This window comes from Megalops cyprinoides, chromosome 19 (assembly GCF_013368585.1).
Source record: "Megalops cyprinoides isolate fMegCyp1 chromosome 19, fMegCyp1.pri, whole genome shotgun sequence".
Taxonomy (NCBI): domain Eukaryota; kingdom Metazoa; phylum Chordata; class Actinopteri; order Elopiformes; family Megalopidae; genus Megalops; species Megalops cyprinoides.
The window spans coordinates 7,122,434-7,146,581 of NC_050601.1; the positions used below are offsets into that span (position 1 = coordinate 7,122,434).

Genomic DNA, 24,148 nt, shown 5'->3' on the forward strand with positions numbered 1-24,148 from the left:
CTTCACGGGGTGATGAAGTTAGCTTCCACTGTATCACTGTGTCATGTAACAAATCAACCACTCCATTTTAGTGCTGCTGACATATTCTTCATTGTTTATATAATCATGTGATACCTTATGTGGAAGTAACATGTGCAGATGGTTTACAATGGCTCTTCAGCCATAGGGAATTACCTTGATAATCTCTTGGTGATGTGAAATTCTAAACACCCCAGCCATCTGCAGCTTGAAAAGTCACTTCCTTTTTTCGTGACCTCCGAGGTACGCCCGTGTATGTGTGTGTGTGTGTGTGTGTTCGTGTGGTTGTGTGTGTGACAGTTTAACCCCAAAGACTTCCGAAACAAGAACTAAAACCATTGGCTGGCTGGTTGTGACAGGGCTAGGTATGAACAAGAAACAGAAAGCTTCAGACAAACAGTTATCGAATGAAAATCGATCCAAACTGGACGGGTTGTGTTGGACTGCATGTCTTTTTTGTCGTTAAGAGGAGAGTGATAGGGAACAAAAGACAGGAGTCATCTCCGGCAAAACTATGCTGAACCTCTTTAAACAGCAGTTTGGATCTCTGGGGAAGTAAGTATTGTCTTGATTTCTGAATGCCTTTTTGTTCATTACCAAAAAAGTGTACTTGAGTTTTTGTCTTTACGCTCTTGTTGGGACATTGTTCTTATTTACTTGACTCTTAGGTAACCAGATGTCTTTGAAAAGCTATTGTTTATGGGTTTGTGGTGTTTCAAACTGGGAGTTTTGGTTGGATTCTATTTTTGGACAGCTGAGGCAGAGGTGTCAAAAACCCTTTCACTCGCCCCACTGCACAAAATAATAAAAATAATCTCTTACCAAGGGGTGCTGCCTCAGAGGCATGGATGTGTCCAATGATTCAGTTCTCTTTGTCATGGAAGTGGTCACCCAAGGCCCTTTTAAAAGTTTCTATACCGCCATGGATTCTCTTCAGGTCACATGACCTGGTTACTCAACCTTTGATGTGCCGAAATGCTTTTTTTTTTATGTCAGTGATCATTGATACTTTTATTGTTTAGTTTTGTGAGCAAACAGAGTACAGAGTTAGTTCTTTTGTATAGTGCTCCCTGTCAAAGAAATGTGAGAAATGTGGAATTTGGGATTTGGCAAGGTTCATTTTAAATGCTTTTTGCCCTTTAAACCTGTTTGAAATTGTCATCTGGCTCATTGTTAGGCCCGTCTCAGTAGGAAAGCTGAAGCGAGTCAAAGGCAGTGCTCTGATACACTCACATGAGGCTAACAGCTGTTCTTCACGCTACAAGTCATGTGGCACTCCACAGTGAAGTAGGTACCACTGGAGGATAGGGGCTTCACTATTGATAATTCAATCAGTTTAAAGGCGCTTGAGATGAATCACAATGTGTTTGAGAGTAGAGAGGCAAAGGAACCCTGGCTAACCTTCCTACCCCTGTCCTTGGTGAAACAAGGCCAGTTTGTTTCAGTGCTGTGGGCTCCTGTTTATTATCGGCAGCTGACATAGCTGGCTTCGAACCCGCTCTGTGGGGCTTAGGCTGCTCCTACGATGAATGCATTCACAATTGAGCCAAACCTCTTTTGGAGGTTCCCCAATTGACATATGTATTGTTATCCCTGTTAGTTAGGTATTCTTATCGTTATGCATTATGTTACTAAAAGATTTGTTCTTGTATTGTCTTATTTGTTTGATAAGCACCTAACTTCTTTTAATTTGACCATTTAAAAAACATGAATAGAAGAAACAGATAGGGTGTAATGATGATGCTTTAGTTGGAATGGGTTATAAATAACAGCTATCAAGATTTTTAAGGCTGCGTCTGCGTTGTTCACATACATACACATTGTACACATTCATGCATTGTTTTGCCGCTAAGAAGTGTAAAATGTTTGGCCCATTTCCTCTGTTTAAATATGAAAAAGTAGCTGAGCCTGACAATGTGGGGGCGCGGGGAGGAGGGAGGGGAGGGGGATCGCTACATCATTGTGACCTTAAGCACGAGCTGTCCATGTCTGGCTAGAGTAGCTGCAAACGAATGAGGGCAGGCTGGTTTCTGTGGAGTCTGTTTTTTTTTTCTTCTTTCTTTTTTTGTGTGGGATTATAACAGGCGTTGCTGATTGCTGCTTCAGCCTGCAGTTGCAACAGAGCAGAGAGCTTCTGCAGGCTGCTCTTGTAACTGTGCTATTATTAATCTCCTCCGACTCAGTCCTGCAGATGACAGAACTTGTGCTCGGCAATGCCGTGCCGCCTCTGCAGGCTCTGCACCCTCACCACAGCCCAGAGAGCAAGGCCTGCAGCAGCCATACCAACTTTATTTTAGAACAGGTGCTTCAGAGTTTTTTCCCCCACTCTTCTCAGTTTTACAGCAGATTTTGTGATTCAAAGTTACTTGCACGCAAGGAAACAAAAGCATTTGTTTTCAGTCTCTATGCACTCCATGCGGGAACAGATCCATTTAAGACGATACGCAGAAACTGCAGTGAGATATGACAGAAGGGTAATGTCTTTACTCGGCTTTGTTATGTTTGCTGTGTCAAATTCACATTTGAATAGATTGAAAAACAGTACTTGGAGGAGAATATTGTAGCTACAGGTGACCAGATTTAAGAGTAAAGAAACTGGCCAGAAATGACAAGACTCTCTCAATACATCTGTGTGTTAGTTTGTGCATGTGTGCCTATGCATGTGTGTGTGTGTGTGAGTGTTAATTGTATTTATGTGCATGTCTGTCTGTGTCTGAGTGAGTGTGAGTAACTGTGTGATTGTGTAATTGTGTGATTGTGCAGGAGAGTCGGGCTGCTGGTAAGAGGACTATCCTCCTCCTCATCTCTCACGTCCTCTGTGTGACGTTAGAACGTTCTACTAAGTGTGATACAGGAGGTAGACAACACCGGACGAGAGGGGGAGGCTTAAGGAGATTTAATGTCACTTTAGAGCTCTTTTGCTGTTCTGCTCACACCGCAAATGACATATTGTGCATACGACCACAGCACACGCTCTGCACAATATCGTTTAGGCCCCTGTACAGATGCCTGTCAGACAAATCCAGTTTATTTTGCAACGGCAGCCGTCAATCACCTCAGACGGCAGGATCTCGGATGGGGAAGAGCACCAGCAGATGTGTGTTTTGGAACTCGCTCACTTCCCCTCCCACTTTGTATCCGGCCTCAACCCAAACCGCAAACCCCTCCTTGCCCCCCACCCCTTTCCTCACACTCCTATTTTAGGACGTCCCTGCCAACCCTCTGTCGCTGAATTATAAATAACGAGCACCCCCTAATATAAATGTGTGTTGACAGACTTCCTTCTCCTTCTTTATATTCGTCATCTTTATTATTCTTCATTGTTTGCATTGTTCCTCCCTCTGGAAGTGGTTGGTATAAGTTGCACGGTGTGGCTTTGACAGTCTTTCATGTCCTACACTTCTAATTGTTATATCAAGCGGATTGTAAGAGTGAGAATCGCAACTGCATTGTATCAGAAGAGAGGGTGCCGTGGTCCGGTGCTGCTGAACATTTAATGAGTTCAGCCTGAGGCTTCACTTTAGCGCACGACTTTTACCCTTTTTGCTTCTCAAGCCACATGAAACAGAGGCTGAGTGCAGTGGGTGGGGGAAGCATACAGTAGGCAGAGGAAGAGTCATTGTGTGAAAGCAGAATGGATTCGGATCTCAAAGGCGCTCCAAGGGACAATGCAAAACTGTGATGAACAATCAGCAAAACATTTAATGGAGCAAATAAGCACGCACCTACTGTATTAAGATCGACGGCACAACACTTCTCATAAACAACAAACTGCAAAACAATCGGTGCTGATTGAAGAAGGTGTGTATCAAACCGTGTTGAACCCATGTGTTTGCAGTCGCAGTGAGTACATGGTTACTGCAATAAAAAAAAGCACTCTGTAATCGCTTTGTACATTTGGGCATCTTTTTCTGTGCTCCTGGTCTGGCCTCCTGATTTCCTGATTTTCTCATCTGTCCCCTTTTCCTCAGGGCACAGGATGCCACTGACCTTCTCACTGAGGATCTGGCACTGGTGAGTCCTACCCTTCTAGTGTCCTCATGCCATAATTACATACATTCATTTAGCAGACGCTCTTATCCAGAGTGACTTCATTTTGAGCACAAAAGAACAGAAGTGTATCCATTCGAGCTGAATGAGCAACAGTGTCAGACCAGGCTAACAACACTCCCAGACCAGTGAGCGTGAGCATAACACCATTCAAGCCCTACCACAAGTAGTGTACAGTAGGCCGGGCTCTCCAGCCTTGACAGCACAGAGCATCACATCTTATTCAAAGGAGGGGACACCAGTCCGCAGAAGTACCATTACTCATAATCTATCATGCTAGGTGTCTAGCCAGAAGGTGATCTGTGCCATTTTTTAATTATTTTTCGTTGGCTGTTGGGGAAAGAATAGACAATCTTTGAGTGGGAATACAGACATTCCACCCATCAAAGCATTTTAAAACACCTGACAATATGATCCTGGGAGGTCTTGGTTAGATTGTCATAGAGAGAACGGCAGTTTGATACTCTGTTTCATTGTGTGATACATAGTTAATCCGACAGGTATAGTGAACAGTAACAAATTCAACCAAAAAGTTTCCCTTCGTCTGCCCACCCACCCCTATACCTACCCCATGCTTTCTTCCCCAAAGATTTTTTTAATACCTGTGTGTTCAGGTGATGTTATGTTAAAACACCCACCTGTATGATTTGCTGAGCAAGCACAAACATTCTGATCTCATTGGCTGCAGGTGGAGCAGAGGGTGGAGCCAGCCAAGAAGGCTGCCCAGATCATTCACAAGAAACTGGTTGGCTGTCTGCAGAGCCAGCTGGGGCTAGATGCGGAGAAGCGAACGGTAACCGTAGACACGCCTGTCTGGCACTCCAAGTGTGCCTCTGTGTGTGCCCTGAACTGAGCTACTGATGTTGAGCTTCATGAATGCTACAATGGGTAGGGGAACCACATGCTGTCAATCAGCGAAACACATAATGAACCAATCAAAAAAAAAATCTTGTCATCCTCAGGACATTAATTCACTATTATTGCATGAAAGATCCACCCATTTTGTGATTTGTGAAGCTTTGTTCTCCCCTCATCATATCATTTTGAGCCTCAGTATTGCTGTATGTAATTCATCTGTGTCATACCTTTATATCTATGTTCATTGTAAGATAGGGAGTGTGTATTTGTAGTCCTGTATGGTCTTGCTCTCTGTGTTATTGTTTATTGAAAGCTCATAATTATTTTGAACCACTCTGCCCTGCTCTGAGGGGAATTGTGGCTCAGGGTGACAGGGCACTGGATCCTTCTTGTTGGCCAGGAGTCAGGCCCCGCATGCTCTGACCCTGTGCTCCTGGAGTCTTTGTTTTCTTTGCCACATCTGATTCTGTGGCCTCCTCTACAATATGTGATCACACGGTCAGCGTGATTCTAACGGCTTCCTGTTTCTTACCCTCCAACCCCTCAGAAAAAGCTCCCGCTGATGATGCTGTCCGTCAGCATGGCAGAAAGCTTGAAGGATTTCGATGGAGAGTCCCCCATAAGGTGAGAACTGAATGAAAGATAATTCATTCATCGTTCATTTATCACCACACTGATCGCCACCACTGTACTGAGTGCCAGCGCTCCCCTCCCTTTGGTTTCTTTTGAGAAGTGAAATGAAATGAAAGTTCCTCTACAATAGCATCTTATTTTGCATTATTTTGGCTATCTTGGTCATCTTTCACCCTGTTGCTCAAGTTCTATTTCTCTTGCACTCAATCCTCTCACACCCCGGACTCCCCCCACCACTTGATTTCTTTGCTTTTCCGTCCTCTCTCTCTCTCTTGCAGCCGTGGCTTGCCTGAAATATTTTGTCCTATGAACATATCTTTCTCTGCAAAATTATGCATTTTTATAATGCAAGGCACGTGCGTGCATCTGGGCACTGGGTTGACTACTGGATCAATAGGAATAGAATACTGAATAGTATGGATGTGCAGGTGCATTAGCCTAGCTGTGTTTGCTCACCGCCTCTCAGATGAGAAGGTGATCTGCCCATTTACGTGTGGATGAGATTTCAGCATAGACTAGGGGTGTCCAAACCTCTCCTGGAGGGCTACTTGTCCTGCATGTTTTAGATCTCTCCCTGCTCCAACGCAGCTGATTCAAATGATCAGTTTGTTATTCAGTAGCTTCAGGAGTTCGTAACGAATTGATCATTTGAATCAGCTGTGTTGGAGCAGGTAGAGATCTAAAACATGCAGGACAAGTGGCCCTCCAGGAGAGGTTTGGGCACCCCTGGCATAGATGGTGAAGAAATGAAAAAAGCTGCTTCCTGTGAGAGGACGGAACAGCTCTTAATAGCGTAACTTTCTTGTAACGGTCTGGTAATTTAAAGCGCGGTAGTATCAACAAGTCTCTCGAATCGGTTCCTGTTTTTACTGACATTGGAAAGGTTTTCCTTTGCATGTTCTATTGAATTAATATTTAGTGTTAATAAAGCTGTGAATTTTTTTAAATGTTTAAGAAGTTTCTCTGTTTCAGGAAGGTTCTGGAGATGTGTTGCTTCATGCAGACTCTTCTAGCCAAGACTCTCGCAGATTTTGAGGTGCAGCTGGAGAAGGAAGTGTTGGAGCCCCTCAATAAACTCAGTGAGGTAAGTAAGACCCTCTCAGGGTGTGTGTGTGTGTGTGTGTGTGTGTGTGCATGTTCACAAGTGCACGCCTGTCTGCACTCAAGCGTGTGTGTGTGTGTGTGTGTGTGTGTGTGTGTGTGTGTGCACTCATGCATGCCTCTGAGCACATGTGTCCTCTTATCGCATCCTCATTTTTAATCAGATATCATCACATCAGGGCTTTTTTTATATCTGTAATGGTCTCTACATTCTGCATGGGGATGTTGGAGCTACAGAGTGAATGAGATTTTACATGCACGTGGCTGTGCATTGGTTTCTCCTTTTACCTATTGAATCTGTACTGAATCTGTGGGTCGAGGGCATGACACAGTGGTACTAACACAGTGTGCTCACAGGAGGACCTGCCAGAGATTCTGAAGAATAAGAAGCTGTTTGCCAAGCTGACGACTGACTGGCACAATGCCCGAAACAGGTGGGTATGCCTCTGCCACCTCTGTGAGTGTCTGCCGGCACTCGTCTGTGGCTGAGTACACTCGCAGTTTTAAACCGCAGAGCCTCATTTCTGTACGCGTGTGTGTTTTGCACATGTATGGGTGCTTATGTGCCCCCACCTCTTTCTCCATCACCTCTGTCTCGATCCCTCACTCCCACATTGCTGGAGTGTCTGTCTCCTGGTTTTTGTCCCTCCCCTGACACTTTACATTTACATTTATTCAGTTGGCAGACGCTTTTTTCCAAAGTGATTTACAAGTGAGGCAGAGTACAGCACAAGCAAATAGTCTTTGTCTTAATAGCTGTGTCTTTATAGCGAATTTTCAAGCTGTTGTCCCTGGGGTTACAGTGTCCCCCTGTCTCTACCTACCTAACCCCCCCACCTCCCCCCAGGTCCCAGGCCAGCACGGGACCCCAGGCCAAGCAGGACGGACTCAGGGAGGAGGTGGAGGAAGCCTGGAGGAGGCTGGAGAGCATCAGGGTGACATAATCATTGGTTTTATCTATATCATCACTGGTAGCAACGACCAGTCATTAATGGCATCATAGCATGGCTGGAAGTTGCCATGTTTTGCATTTGTGTGTGATGTGGTAAACATATATTACTGTCTGCTGCAATTTTTGTGGTCTGTGTAACATGTGAGTTATGCTCTTGCAGGACCAATACTCTGCAGATCTCTATCATTTTGCCTCTAAAGAGGACGACTACGCCAACTTTTTCATCCGTGTGAGTGCACTACGCCATGTCTTTCTGACCCTAATGATACTTGCCATTCCTTTAACATGAGTCACTTACTGAGTTGCATCAATTCAATTGTTTTTTGTATGTTTGTTTTAGCTACTAGAACTACAGGCTGAATATCATAAGAACTCATTGGGCTGTTTAGAGAAGAACCTTACAGAACTGAAAGAAAACCACAGCCAATCAGGTGTGTGTGTGTGTGTGTGTGTGTGTGTGTGTATGTGTATGTGTGTATGTATACTGTTTTTGAAGATTGTGCATGTCTGTGTGGGTGTATACAGTGCATCATAATAACAAGGCTTGCGTGTGTAAGCACAGTACAGTGTATAAACAGTACAATGTGTGTGGATGTGTGTAGATTGCAGTGCATTTATGTATGTTTCTGTATAAACTATAGTGTATAAGTGTGCGTGTATATGTAGTGTAATGCGTGACAGACTGTGTGTTTGGAGTGCAATGTATTTCAGTGTGTGTGTATGTGTGTGTGTGTGTAGAGCACTGTATAACAGTATCTGTGTGTAGGGTCTGGTGTGCAACAGTGTGCATAAGTAGACTACAGTGTATTACAGTGTGTGTATAGAGTACAGTATATTACAGGTAGAGACTGCAGTATATAACTGTACATATCCAGAGTGCATTGTATTACAGTGTGTATGTGAACTGCAGCATAGCGCATAACTGCATGTCTTCCTGCTCTTTGCGCACAGGCCCCAAGCTGAGTGGCCCCTCAGGGAAGGTGTACGGGGCTCCTCTGCTGTCCCACCTGCAGCACAGCGGCAGGCAGATCGCCGCGCCCATCCGGGAGTGCGTCCTCATGCTGCTGCAGAGGGGCCTCAGGGAGGAGGTGAGGAGCGGACCGCCCAGGCAAAAAAAAAATTACAGAGGGGTTCACCTGCAATCTACGGGGGTGAACAGTAATTCATAAATACTATGTAGACATCGAGACATAAGGAGAGGATTGGGGGTGCGCTGAAGTCCGTCTGCAGTGCACTCCTAAGCACCCCCTTAGTAGCGGGCCTTGGACTGCCCGGTCCCACAGAGAGGAAGGATGCACTTGATATTAACTCTGTCTTTACCTCTCTTTGTCCTTTCTTTCTTCCTCTTCTTCTTTTCTCTCTCTGTGGCTTTCATTCTCTCTCTCTCTCTCTCTCTCTCTCTCTCACACACACACACACACACACACGCTATTACTGTTCTTGACCTCTCTTCCTCTTTCTTTCAACCATTTCTCTTCATTTCTTTCTTTCCCTTTCATACCTTCCCCCTCTCCACCCTCCCTCCCTCCCTCTCTCTCTCTCTCTCTCTCTCTCTCTCTCTGTCTCTCTCAGGGTCTGTTCAGACTGGCAGCCGCAGCCTCTGTGGTGAAGAGGCTCAAGAGCAGCCTGGACAGTGGCAACATCGACCACAGCGAGTTCCACTCTGACCCACATGCAGTGGCAGGTGAGTGTGTGTGTGTGTATGGGTGGGGGGAGAGAAGAAGCTGAGATCAGAGAGGGAGAGAGACAGGTAGAGAATGGGTTGTGGTTGGTTAGTGATAGATAGAGAAAACGAGATGAGGAAGGAGTAGAGGTGGGTTAGAGAGGTATCGGCGGCAGGTGAGTGCTGGGTAATTAGGAAGGGCAAGAGACAGGAGGTGTTGGGGGTAGGGGCAGATTTAGGAGGGAAACAGGGAGGTGCAGGAGTGGTATCAGGCCGGTTAGGGAGGGACAGAGATGCAGAGTACACTTTGAGCAGGGATGGGTAGAGAGATGGTAAGACAGACAGGAAGATGGTAAAACTGAAACGTTTTCTATACTATGCCTGTTTCTTTAACGTTACACTGCCCTCTGCTGGGGCATACATTACAGCCTTTAACATGCAGTAACTTCTCGTTGGAGTGAAAAGGACTCATGCTTGCAGCCTGTATTTAGCTGAAACTAAACATAGACTGAAGCATATGGTTTCACCTGTGTTCTCTACTTTGCAGGCCAGGCTGTGCGGCTGATGTGTTACACTGACTTTCTCACCCTCTCTCTCCCTCACCCTGTGTCTGACAGGAGCCCTGAAGTCTTACCTCAGAGAGCTGCCTGAACCTCTCATGACCTTTGAACTCTACAACGATTGGTTCAAAGCAGCTGGGTACGTCCATGGTTGCTCAGGATACTGACTGAACTTTGCAAAGAAAATACAGTATGTGATGAATCAGAGACCTGTCATGTTATATGAGACTTTATTGCACTCACCCATTCATCTCCCTCCTCCCTATCTCCTTTCCTCTCTCTCACTCTGCCTGTTTCTCTCTCTCCAGGGAGAAGGAGGTAGCAGACAGACTGGAACAGCTGAGGAGAGTGCTGTGTAAACTGCCCGCAGAGAACTACAACAACCTCCGGTCAGTGCGGCCATCTCCCTGCCCCCTCTCTCTCTGTGCATCCTTGGTGTAGTCTTTTCCATCAGTTGAAGGAATGCTTCCAAAATGCAACATCATATGTATTCAACGATATTTTGCGTCATTGCGATTTGCATGCAGCTGGGGAGGATGTGACGCTACAGCAGCATGATAAACGGATGGATCCATCCATCCATCCATCAACCATCAATAATTAAAGTATTGTCTACAAGGACAATACTTTAATTATTTAATTATATTATTAATTATAATTAATTATTTATTTGTGTATACTGGGTCTACTTCTGTCTGTGTCACTGTCCATGTTTACTAACTTACTCATTTCTTTTTACCTTCATCCCACTATCTCTCTCTCTCTCTTCCTCCCTCATTCACACTCTCCTCCCCACTTTCTGTCCCTCCTTCACACTCCCTTTCTCCCTCTCCCTCTCTCTGTAACAGGTACCTGGTGCAGTTCCTATCGCGTCTTTCAGAGAACCAGGCTGTGAACAGGATGACCCCAAGCAATATTGCCATTGTGCTGGGACCCAATCTACTGTGGCCCCGCACTGAAGGGTGGGTACAGTGATGGAGACTTCAGAGTGTGTGTGTGTGTGTGTATGTGTATATATATACCTGTGTGTGCACCTGTGTACCTGTGTGTATGTGTGAATGCCTGTGAGTGTGTGCATATATGTTGATGCGTGATTTCTTTGCACGTGTGTGTGTGTTTGTGAGTGTGCGTGTATAAACAGGTATATAGCGCATTATGTTAATAGGGTGTGCATGTAACTACAGTAAAGTTGTGTGTGTTGTGTGTGAGTACAGTACACGCTAACCGTGAGAATGTAGAGTGGAGTGTATGACAATGTATGTGTGTGGGTGTCTACGTGTGTGTACATATATGTGCGTGTGTGAGTCTGTCATGTAGCGGATGGTAGAGTAACACTCTCCCTTCTCCTCTCTCTCTGTCAGGGTGGACTCTTTGCTGGACATGGCATCGGCCTCCTCTGTGCAGGTGGTCACTGTGATTGAGCCACTCATACAGCACGCCAACAGCCTGTTCCCTGAAGGTGCGGCATCTTGCCCAGCAGCAAACTCCTTGAAACGCTTTCACACTATGGACATGACTTATTCATCATCTAATAATAATGTCTCACCCTGTCTTCCTGCTTCCTCCAGAGGCGGATTTTGGGGTTCCTGAACCCCAGGGCTGCCCGGACCTCACAGTGCCGCTCTCCGCACCCCCTGATTCTGCGACAGAGATGAGCCCTGCTGCCTCTCCTCCTCCATCCAGCACTGACAGGTACAGCGCTCAGCATCACGAGAAAGGTCTCTGGACAATTCTGCTCCGCACGGCTGATATGCACGCACACTAGGGTGTTCATTTGTCACTATGTTTCCAGTGTTATCATTTGTTTCTGAATAAGCATTCAAACGTTTGTCAGCACTAACAGCATTTGCAGTATCACCGAACATTATTTTGAATACATGGACACTGTTTGCTGTTTGAGGGTCACATGACTTTTAATTGTTATTTTATTCTTTTGACTAATTTCATTTGTGGCACCCCTTTGGATTTCAAAGCCTTCATTTTGGCATTTCATGTTAGTTTAGGTATGTCAGAAGTGCACTGAACAGGCTCATGAGTAGCTCAGCGGTTGAAACATTCGCCTTTTAGCTGACTGGTTAATGGCTGGGCTCTGTCCCAGGTATGTTATCAGCCAACAATGACCAGGAGCCCACAGAGATGGGGGTGGGTAGATTGGCCAGGGTTTGAGGTCTCATTCTGCAACAGTGCCCCCTGCTGGTCAATCAGGGACACACAGGTGTGCCTGTGTAAAGCTGTGCATGGGGTGTCTTCCTCCAGTTCGTGTCTGTGCAAGCTCAACGTGGAGACTACAACGTGTGTTTCTGAGGAGGGTGTGTGTTTGTGCTGTCCTGGAGCGATTGCCAGGGTTTTAGCAATGAGCAGCATCTCCATAATGTAACAGGGCATTCCAAATTAAAAAAAACATAGATACTGAAATATACTGATGCACACAAAGGTCATTTGCATTTTTGTCCTATGAAGACATGCTGACGATTCAACAGCCTGAATGATTACATAGATTGTTTTGGATGAGGGAAGAATGAATGAATTCCTACATTTGCACAAATTTATGTTTCAGTATGACAAGACAAATCTCGAACTTCTCTCTCTTTGTGTCTCACTTTATTTCTGTCTCTCTCTCTTGCTCTCATTTCCTCTTTGTCTTTTATTTTTAAATGAATGTAATGTAACATTGCTCTCTCTCTCTCCCTCTCTCTCTCTCTCTCTGTCATAATCTCTCCAGCTCTTTGTCTGAGGAACGTTCTGATTCACCCATAGTAAAGTCAGGCTTAATAGCACGCCGGACCTCTATGTGGGAGAACCCCACCTCCGACGCTGCTAGCCAAAAGGCCTCCCAGAACCAGGACCAAAAACCAGCTTGTGACCTGACCCAGACCCAGCAGTCCCACCTAGAACAGCCCACCACAGACCAGCCCCCTAGCTCCCCTCGACAGGTCACAGCACCATGTAAAGGTAGGGAGATCACTATCAAATTCAAGCTAAAAATTCAAGCCTGCTTGGTTTGATACCTTATGTAGTTCGTCCTGATGTATGGCGCCCTTTTTTGTCTTTTCTCAACAGCTAAGAGAACCTTCCAGCAACAGATACCGCCACAACCAGCGGCCCGCGCTCAACGCAAGCCCTCAGCCCCTGCCGCTCCCTCAAGCCAGGCAACGGCTCCCACGACCCAGCAGAAGCCCGAAATCAAGGCCCAGGCCTCCTTCAACAACAAGAACAAGACCAAAAAGGGCACGGTCAAAGCTCCCAGCTTCCCGCCCCCACAGCCACCACAGCCAATCAATAAGTAGCTCAGCGAACAGGGACAATCACGGAATTCCAAGTGCAAATCTTCTGTCTCACTTCACTGACAAGTCTACAATTGTCAGTGTTGCCTCTCTTTTGTTGGCTCAACAATGCCACCGTAGAAGACATTAAAACTGTACACACTTAATGTGTGTCACATACAGATGTACAGAGGCAGTTTCAAATTCAAACTGCGTCTTCCCAGGTAATGGGTATTTTTTTCCTCAAACTAAGGCTAACAGTCATATGCAGCTTTTACTTAGTAAATATCGACTGGTATCCAGCTAGAAATACGTAAGACTTCAGAAGGTCTTTATTGCATTGCAGACCTCAGATGTCAATAACCCTAGCAGTACAATGCCTCCTCATGGCCACCCTGAGCCTGTGCCACAGCCTCGATTTAAACTAGCAACCTCCATGCTATTGACATTCTCTAGTAACCTTATTTGTCAGTCCTCTCGGTCCAACAAATATTTTTGTAAGTCAGATTCTAACTTGTATCTTTAAGCTTTGCAAGACTTTTATCCTGATTTTCTATTGTGTATTGCACTGCGTTTCTGTGTGGGTCTGGGTCCACTGGGGCATACCAAAAAAGCTCAGTCAATTATGTAAATACAACACTGCCAAGCTTATTAAAAACATCCTTTTATTATAATCATCAGTATGAATGTTGTTATTATTTGTAAGTGCACCACATACATTTGAATTTTATACTGTATACACATACAGCATCCATATAGGTGTTACTAATATTTCATACAAAGTATTATTCATCATCATATATAAGAAGTAGGCTGATAGGCCCTTGAATTTCCAAAGTGTAGGTATTATTACTGAGATCCAGCTTTATTTAGTTACTAAAATTATACCAATAGTGGTATAGTGAAGCTTTGACTTCATTGTTAACAATATTAACATGTGTACTGTATATGTATGCTTTTTGCAATCAAAACAAATCAAAGAGTTTTAAAAGCGTACTTGACAGAATTACTTTATATTACCTTTACAAAAATATCTTCCCGGAAAGACAAATTAGTTATAGGATTATGGATTAGGATGCGACAGGATTTCCAGTAGTCCAGTGAAATACTTTTGTAAAGGTATGCGCAGTTAGCTCTTAAATTTTCACCAGCATACAAAGCAACACTGAAGCAGCTCCACCCTCAAAAGAACTCGGTTTTCAGTAAAGTCCCCCATGAGCTCAGCACCAGCTCATGCATTCAGCCATGAAAATGTGACCATCCTTTCACACAACGCATGCTTTCCATTTCCCCATTACAATAAGATGGTCCAAGGCCTTTTCTCAAAAACTGGAACTGATAGTGGTCTTAGTGCTGTACATGTAAACTAACAGAGGAAGGGGGGGCTGAGTTGTTAAGATTTACTGTGTAACTGGTTAACATGGTGAAGATGGATGCATCTTTCTGACCTTTAACCTACTGTGTGGGGGGCAAATGTATCTGTCTGATATTCAGTATATTGTAGCTAAAATTAAAAAAAGTGGAGAAGCTGAGAGGATGCACTCTTGTGAATGAAATAAAAAAAGTATTTTATTGGCCTTTGTGCTCGTTTCAGCCTTTGTCAAGAGCCCACTGATGAGACAATGCGTCCTTATCTAACATCTTTAAAAAAAAAAATTTAATTTAAAAAGCACACAAAGACTTAATGTGCATTTTATTGCAAGAGTGGCCCTCTCTTACTTTTCCTGCATATCCTAACTTTGCTTCACGCACTACCACCTTCTCTCCTGGCAGAAAGCTACTCCATATTAATTTAAAAACCTTCATTGTATAATCCCCTTGAATATATCCATCTGAGAGTTAAAATCTATAATAATGCTGAAAAACATCCCTTATTTTATTTCCCTTTTAATCCACTTCATTTTTTGCGATGCCTAAATAAAGCCAGTTTGTGCAGAAAAAAACAAGCAAACGCCATCCTCAGAGAGTGTGTCCTGGTAGTCTTTGGAGAATTCCAACACCTGTCAAAAAAACACATCTGGGAGCCCCTTTGACAACGCCTGGCAGGAAACAAGGGAAATGCTGGCAATATGGGTGGAAAAGTATGGGTGGCATTACGATGACCATAATTTAACAAGACCAAAGGTTTCAATGATATGTCTGTTAATACAGGCAGGGGAGGGTTATACAGGGAAACAAATGTTTGAGAACCCCCACTGTCTTTTCCTTAGCTCTGTAGCTGGAAATGCCTTCTGTATTGCCCTCTGCTGTGCCAAGCATGCAAGCACACCAAGTCTTTCTCCTTTGTCGACACTTCCTGTTATCCGCCCATTGCTGCTTCATTACTTCAAACAGATTCAGTCTATTTGTCCCTGGAGAACTTTGATCTTTTTTTTGGGGGGGGGGGGCAGGGGGGGAGAGACACAAGCGACATAGCTATAGTGTAATGAATCCCCTGATGTCTTGTTGTTGTACAGTATTTTCCAGCAACTTAAATGTATCTCTTTAAAACAAGGGCAGGACAGTGTGGACTGCCTTACTGAGCATAAGTAGCTTCTATTTACAAAAAAAAAAACTCTTGAGACAGTTTTCATATTCATTTTGAAATATTGTTGCCAGTTTATGGTGAAGTATTCAACTAAGGGCAAGTTCACACCAATCTCACTTGTAAGTGATTTGCTTCCTTGTGTACTTTGTCACTTTCAAACAAGGGAAATTTAATCAGACTTGGATCCACCTGTAAACAGATTTGTTTGTTTCGTTCTGCTACAGGTGGACAAAAAAAATTGTCTGGTTTCACGTTATGGCTTTTCAATTACACTTACTACGATTTACATGCAGTAGAAGTTCTCTAGAGAATATTCAGGTAGGTGGAGACAACAGACACTTCACATGTAATGTGTTTGAGTTTCCTGTGTGTCCTTGGGAGCTTTTACCAATTAAGTGCATTAGAAACAGAACCAGCTGAAGGCATTGTGTACAAGTCACTGTCCTTTCAGAAATAATTCATGAGTGACATGTGCTGACTGAACCAAAATATATCACTTTACCAGACATCACTCCCACAGTCTGGAGCTCTTTCTGAGAGATGCTCCTCTGTGGTGATTTCAGTTGGATTGTTTAAATTCGCATCCTGGTGCGTTTACTTCACTGTCAGTGGGTTCACATTCAGGGCCAAATGAAACAGCCTGCACTTTAAAAAAATTGTCAAATGAAATGGGTCTGAAAGTACCCTAAGTGTTTCTATGACTGTGGCTGGAGAGCTCTGACCCAACTAGGGTTTTATTCTGCCTCTAAATGGAGAATGAGGGCACAGGAGCTTGAAATTGTGGACCCGAAACACGTACCTTTGGACTGCTAATCGTCCTGAAGCTGTTTCTGATTTTCTTTCATGATTAACAAATGCTCTCAGTTTAATTAATCATCACCCATCTGTAGCTCCCTCACTTTTGGCAGACCTGCCATTAAATAAATTTATGATTTTACAATTTTTTTAAAAAAGATAGGGTCGCTTGAAATTATGTGACTACAATGAAGAGATGGGCCTTAACTTTATGCCAGTCTTATCCTTATAATAACAGTTTTAATATGAGGTAAAGGCACTGCATTAAGCGCAAGTGCGAAATGCAGCTGTTGATGGGTGATGCATATTTACATTGGCACACTTGTTAATCAGGTAGAATGATTACAAAAACACTTAGGACACTAGAAACACTTGTTTTTTTTTACCGTTCCCTTATTTCCAGTTCACAAAACTCTGATTCACCTCTTTCAGACACATTGGAATTGCAGATCCGCATGCATGTCCTGTTGCATGTTGAAAAGGGGCACTTAATTTCAGGGTGTTTTTATCAATCAATCTGTGGATAGTCATGGCATTCAACTATTTTAATCACTCTCAAAGGGGATGAGATGAATCCAGCCGGTTTGAGAATTCTCCAAGGATCAAAGCGCTAATGTTTCCCTGGAGTGATGTGACAGACATGGGTACAAGTGTACCAATGAAACACCTGGATCAGCTGTCACCCAGAACCCTGGAGTCATTTTGGTTCAGACTTTTATTTCGTCCTCTTCCTCGGGGAAGGCGTACGGTGCCCTCCTCTGGAGACGGGTGCAGGAGTCTGTGTCATGTGGGTGGTCCCCGCCATCAGCAGCCTGCTGTTGCCCTTTTAAGAACCCGCCTCCTCCGTAATGACGTGCCAGCACATCAGCTGCCCTCTGGAACCTCTCGGGCTCCATTCCTGGCTCCAGCCTCGAAGGAGACATCATGACCACATTATGAGCGGCATCCTCCTCTTCCTCCTCTTCCTCCTCTTCCTCTGCGCCCCACCCTGGGTCTCCAGAGCTCCCCCTGCTGTTCACTCCCTCTCTCAACGGGGAGCCTACCATGGACGCAGAGGCTGAATGGGTCATTGGGCTGTCAACCATCGGCTCAGGGGTGGAGCTTGTCTCCTCCTCCTGCTCCTCCTCCTCCTCTTCCCCCCAGCTGTAATTGGCCTTCTGGCTGTAGTTGGGGCTGTCAATAACACCGAAGACCTCGCTCATTAGGGAGGGCCCCAGATCTATGGTGAAGGAGGTCATGGAGTCGGAGCGCGTCAGAGAGAAGCCGCCGCTGTCCGGGAGGGAACCGCGGCGGAACTCCGGAGAGTAGGTCCCGGAACCGTCCTGCAGCTGGCGGTCTGAGCGGGAGAAGCGCGGCAGGGTGACGAATCCCGACTGCAGGCCTGCAGACAGGGAGAAACCAGCACTCGCTTACTACCAAAGAGCTGTGGGGTTTGGATGAAACAACCAGCTAAACCAGCAACTGGTCATGAAACACTCTAACTAGCCATTAAAGACTACTTTAATACTTCCATATCTAGACTGTGGCATGAGACCCACAGAGTTTCAGAGCTCTGAGGCTATCATGGACTGGTTGCCAGTGTTTGTCTTGCAGTTTGTTCCACTAGCCAGCAGGTGGCAGTGTTAATCCAGCCAGTGGTTCCCAGGTGTTCCTATGTTATGGACTCTGGCCCAACCCACAGGCATTCCTCTGTGCCATGACTTCACTGGCTCCGAATGCTGCCTGGAGGGGAACTAAATTATATGCCTAGTGGGCACTTTTCTCAGCAGTGGCTGGAATGAGAAGTGGAGGGAGACAGGAATACAGAGAAAAAAGAGACGAAGGGGGAAGGGCTGAATGAAACAGAGTGAGAGGAGGGAGTGAGAGAAGAAAAGGGCAGATAATAAAATGGAGGTGATATGCATGTGTACATGCCCTGACTGTTAAGGGGGACTGGAGCATCTGCTGGAAGGGCATGAGTTAACCCATTCAGCCGCCCCCAGATCTGTGCCTGTGTTGTGCCCTCTGCTCTTTATTTGGGTGAATTCCTTCTGTGTTGGGTAACGATCTGGGGGCCGGGGGGAATTCCAGATATCCACCCACAGACAACACACACACGCACACACACACACACATACACACACACACACACTCACACACACACACACACTCACACATTCACTCACTCACTCACTCACACACATACACACACACACACACACACACACGCACACACACACTCACACACTCACTCACTCACTCACACTCACTCACACACACACACACACACACTCACACACACACACGCACACACACACTCACACACTCACTTACTCACTCACACTCACTCACACTCACTCACTCACACATACACACACACACTCACTTACTCACTCACACTCACTCACACACACACACACACACACACACACACACACACACACACACTCACACATTCACGCACGCAAAGCAATGCAATGAGGTCAGGCAGTCAGTGACCGAACAGAGAAAATGAGTGATGCTTGTGTTTATGTGGTGTCGACCCACAGCGCACAAACACAAAGGATCGGAAATGCCCCTCTGTCTCTCTCCAGGCCGTGTGCGCAAAGTAATTGTGTACAGGTGTTGTCTAGGTGATTCCAGATGACTCAGCCGCAGCCAGTGAGAGCGCTGGTTGTTCAGAGGGATGAAGAGGTGGAATGGCATCCGAACCACAGAAGTGCGTGCCTGTGTACGCGCATGTAAATGCATGCATCGTACTCGTACATTGTGGACTTGGTCAAAAGTGCCATATTTACATGTTCCCTGGGAGAGCATGATACTAAATACGGAGAAATGGCATTGTTTTTGTAGTTATCTGAGGAACTGTTGAGTGTGCAGGCCTACTGTGTAATTCCACCATTTCCAGTAGCACTGTAGAAGCAGTTACAGCACAGGCCTAGCCTAGTGGTAGGGTTAGGGTTAGGGTTTGGGTACTATGTACTATAGTACTATGAAAGAACAAAGTTACAGCTGACATGCACTAATGTTAGTATTGGAAGTAATGGTATGGGAAATAATGTTAGGTTTAATGCCACTATCACTACTACAGTATGATCTTTAGGACTGCAATAGACAGCAATATACACTCACATTGTAAGTGTAAAGTAAACAAATAAACTGGCCATAGATTTGAATCGAAGGTCATGAGAGACAGTGAAAGCCGATATACTGTGTCAAATGCTACATTAACTCTCCATTTCACAGCATACAGTCCTCTCTGTCTTGGCTGCTGTTCTATCAGCTGTCGCATGTGTTATACTCTAACTGCCAAACTGAGTTTTTCGGTCTCATCTGTTTGACATGTTTTAAAGTCATTATTGTACAGAAAGACTATGGCTTGCAGTTAAACTAATAACATTCAAAGCAGAGGAGGCTGGCTACTGTACAACGTGAAGGGAAACACATTAGGAACGGTCACCTGAACTGATGAAAACATCAGCAGTTATGTGTCTATTAATAGCTTGGCAGAGTTGCTTGATGGTTATCCCATACGAAAATGAAATAATGTAATATGCTGAGAAAATGTTGTGCAGCCCAAGAATATATTATTACTCATGTTATTCAGCCCAAGAATAATTTAATATAATAATGAATATAATAATTTACTATAACAATAGACATATAATAAAGAATAATTTAAAACATAATAATGCAAAGCAGAAACATATTGCAATCTACCAAACTGACAATAATTTACATATTTTCAGTATGTTGATTGATCAAAATATACATTCTCTAAAATACACTATATTTTTAGGGATTACACTAAAACTGGGTCTAATTGATGTGTGTTAATGGTCAACATAGTTTCAGCTGTGGTTGGTCGCCAGTGCCTCACCATAGGAGTATGCAGAGCCCTCTGGGCAGCTGGGAGAGCTGGGAAACAGCACCCTCTGCAGGCAGCCGTTGGGACTGTCCACGTCCAGCTGGGGCAGTGAGATGGCGTTCTTGATGATGGGGGAGATGGGCGGCGGTGGCGAGGAGAGGTCCCGGGAGCCGCCCCGGGGCTGGCCCGGGGTCCGGCGGACGTGACGCAGGGTGCGGGAGAAGAACCGGGCGGTCTTGGAGCTCCCGGAGGGGGAGTCCGGGGCCTCCTCCTCGTTACCGGGACCGCCGTGGTTACTGAGGAAGGAGGTGTCGCCGAACACGTCCCCGCCGCGGCCCACATGCATGGTGTGCCGGAAGTCCCCCAGCGGCGGGCTGATCATGTCCACGGAGAGGTCGCTCTTAAAGCGACGCTTTCCGTGAGACGTGGACACCAGGCCTTTGATGCCCGGCAGTTTCCCCAGACTCATGGCGGCAAGAGGTACGGGTGTGCAAAAAATTAATTTCCCTTTAATTCCAAAGAGGAAGCGTTTAAAAAATCCAGAACGGGGAAAGGAAAATTCCCTTTAAGTCAGATAAAAGAGAGGGCAGAAAAACTGAAAATCCCTTGAGACAGAATGCGAATCCCAGCACTCAAGCACTGTGAATGACTGTATAATCCATTTTTAACAGGCCAAGTGCCAAATATTCTCCAAGCGTGAACCTATGCTTTTGTTTTGCATTGCCTGTTGTTTTTGGATGTCCTGCTAAGAACTTAAAATAATAGAGGAAGTACTCAAAATTTGACCACTTTGCCTGGGTAAGACAATATTTGGAGTTACTTCGAGTTCATCTCAAAGAAGATCAAAAGTTTTTGTCAAACAGTTGAACCAGAGGAACTTGTGCCTGACTCTTGTTTATTATATTTCTTCTGCACTCACACTTCAGACGTTCTGTTCCAGAGCTGTTTGGTTGCCTTTTTCCCAGAATGCCATAGATTTCTGTCATGATAAAAAACTGTGTAAATTATACATCTCGGTTTCCTCCAACCGAGGCCTATGTGGCCAGGGATGTTGGGTTCCTCTGCTGTGTTCAGATTATGGTTTATAAAACATCCATTCAGAAATAAACCCGGTTCCAGATGCAAATATCGCTGTGGGTCTGGAGTGCTACCATTTGTCTGGTATTTTTAAAGGAAAATAAAGAAACGCAGAAAAGTCACTCCCGGCAACAACAAAATAATTCAAAAATAAATATCCACATGGATTGTGTTACATGTCAGAAATTCATTACATTTAATTATATGTCTTTGGTCTGGATAAGTACTATATATTGTTATTCTGTACTTGGGATTTTGCTTGTAAAAACAAACTACTTTAATGCTGACCTCTGACTACAGAGCATTTCACTTTGAAATCACAGTCAAATATACGTATGCAAGCTTGAATAAGTAAATCAATCTTAATGCTAAACAAACTTACAGTAACTTGCCTTTTTATTAGGCCGAATATCACCGAAAGTCCACAGTTTCAAAAACAAGTATATTTACTTGAACTAAGCTCCTCATCTTCTGCCAAATCCCAAATACCATCAGCAGCCCTCTTCAGATTCCTGCCAATTCTAAAACGGCTGTTTTAAACAACTTCTGCCATTACCTTATTTTGCAACCTCTTACAGCATGTATGCTACCTGAAGTACATGTCTTTCTCAATGAAAGATCACAAATCTACAATACTCTTTTCATGTCTGGCTAGGAAAGCTGGCATTTTACTCATCCAAGTATGCCTGAAACAGCTCGCTGAGCCCTAAAACATGTTCCACCTGAAAAACCGATGCTTCCGCAAGCTCAGTAAAAGTGTTAGATGATAAGTGTATCTAAGCTTATATCTGTTAAGAACATATTTATAACATGATGTATTTGAGTGAAGGCAGCTATTCTACAGTTTCTCACGAAAAGCCCTTTCCCACCCACTTGTTTTGACTCTATAAATAACTTGTCAAGGACCTCTTATTGGATTACATTGTGTTTAGGACACCTTTTTATTTGATCTTGATTCCTGTCTGGTCCCTTCCTCTTTGTCTTGATCTGGGCCTGTTCTCTGGGAATACTCCTGGGAGCTCAAGCAGCTAGCGGTATGCCTTTCAGCAGTATCCCTTTCAATACCCAATTGTTTTCAGCAATTCTCCCTGTGGCTGTCAGATGCACATTTCCATTTGCTGAGATGTCAGATCATGTCTGAGTTGCATTTAGCACTTAAAGGGTATAAAAGTCAATCGATAAACAAAGCAAGGTAGCTTAGCATTAAACATGCCACATACATACCAAAGCACACATACTGTGCCACTTAACTGACAAACACGTGACTTTCTGTAAGCAATTCAACCAGGTTTCTCGGCTGTCTCAAGGCCTCTTAATCTTCATTTTCATATCTCTCTTTACTAAATATGCTGAGCTTTCCTTCCAAATCACATACGGGGGTGTAAAGAAAATAATGCTGAGGACCAGTAAGAGTATGATGATAGCGATTACTTTATCGTTTCAAAGCGCAATTGAGTATGAGAGGCGGTGAGAAACTTCTTATTTTTGTAATCCCACTCAGAAGCTGGGGGTGGTTTGCAGTTGCTCTCCAGGCACCAGTTCTCTTGTTGAAAGGATGTGCTGTCTGACAGGAAAACCAGTGCAGAAATGGAAGCTCTGTTGAATGGCTGGTCCCTCTACGCAGTTCAGATCCTTCACAGTTTACCCATGCGTGACCCACGGGCTGGCCTGCTGGGGGCTCCTCTCTGTCCCGGTGACTCCACCCCCACCCCTCCCTGGCTCCTAGGGCTCCTCTTCCTCTTGATCCTTTGTTTTAGAGTTCAGCAAATACAGTGGCCGGCAATCTGGGTACTCAGGAAACCAAAAAAACAAAATCCAACAAATACCATAAAATGTTAATGTCTTAAATAGGCAATAAACTAAATGTGATAATCCGTGCAACCGTTTGTCTGTGTCTCGGAGGGGGAAGAAAGGACTAGTCAGGGATTGGTCATGTCCCGGATTAGCCTGTAATCTCTCATCTCTTCCCTCCCTCCTTCTCTCTCTCCATCTCCTTTAATCCACTTAGCAATTTGTTATCCAGGCTTGAGCAGGTCTTCTGTCCTGTCGTCACTCAGATCCACGGGTCTGCCGTTGTGTCTGAGACAACTGTGAAAGAGGGAGAGAGAGAGCGAGAAAAGGGTGAAGAAATAATGGGGAACAAAACTACTTTAGTTTGATGTTCTCACTTCAGCAATCATCAGTGAGGATTTTAACCAAATCTTATTTGCTGACCACTTTAGGTGGTAAAGCCGCTTGTCATGCTATTTACTTCATATCAAACGTACGTTTTCAAGAATACCCAGAAAGTGTGGGTGTTTCATTGTAAGTGTTTGTTTTAATTATCTTAACCCAATGGAGAGGCATATAAATTTACAAATGGTACCTTACAATGAGGAGAGGCTGAAATATTATTTCTACACAAATTAAGGGCAAAAATCATATGAATTCTTCTGGAATAATAATGTGTATACAAAAGTTTAAAACAAACACATGTTCTCAGGTTTCTTGGAATGACTTTTTTGTAATTTAAAATCATTATTTACTTAATTATTAAAGGCCTGTGATATGATTTTAATACACACACAACCATTTACAATCGCCTCTCTTGGAAAAAAAAAATTGGGTTAAGTATGTCCTTTCTGGAGGACCCCCCCCCTCTCTTTTCCTAAGTTTTTTAATTTATTAAAGCGCTCTGTGATGTCGGCCCCCCTAGGAAGTCCGCGGCTAAGCCGCACGGGCTCCGAAGCGTAACTCAGATTAGTGTCAGTGGATGTCAGTGTGACAGAGCGAAGAGCAGCAAGGTGGCAGCCTGTTGGCCCACA

The 24,148-nt window shown here is 44.5% G+C and overlaps 2 protein-coding genes across 2 annotated transcripts; one reads left to right on the forward strand and one right to left on the reverse strand.

Annotated features, from left to right (window-relative positions):
• The first annotated feature begins 373 nt into the window (after window positions 1-373).
• LOC118794134 (SH3 domain-binding protein 1-like) lies at window positions 374-13,737 on the forward strand. The gene is made up of 18 exons (XM_036552309.1): window positions 374-573; window positions 3,990-4,032; window positions 4,757-4,861; window positions 5,474-5,550; window positions 6,532-6,643; window positions 7,018-7,094; window positions 7,508-7,595; window positions 7,773-7,841; window positions 7,953-8,043; window positions 8,564-8,700; window positions 9,185-9,296; window positions 9,893-9,974; window positions 10,144-10,224; window positions 10,684-10,797; window positions 11,197-11,294; window positions 11,404-11,527; window positions 12,558-12,787; window positions 12,896-13,737. Exons 1-18 carry the CDS (start codon window positions 533-535, stop codon window positions 13,120-13,122), a joined length of 1,908 nt encoding a protein of 635 aa, XP_036408202.1. The 5' UTR covers window positions 374-532; the 3' UTR covers window positions 13,123-13,737.
• Window positions 13,738-15,480: 1,743 nt separating this feature from the next.
• On the reverse strand, window positions 15,481-22,187 carry LOC118794145 (cdc42 effector protein 1-like). The gene is made up of 2 exons (XM_036552329.1): window positions 20,280-22,187; window positions 15,481-17,801 (listed from the first exon to the last, which is right to left on the reverse strand). Exons 1-2 carry the CDS (start codon window positions 20,734-20,736, stop codon window positions 17,128-17,130), a joined length of 1,131 nt encoding a protein of 376 aa, XP_036408222.1. The 5' UTR covers window positions 20,737-22,187; the 3' UTR covers window positions 15,481-17,127.
• Between the last annotated feature and the right edge of the window lie 1,961 nt (window positions 22,188-24,148).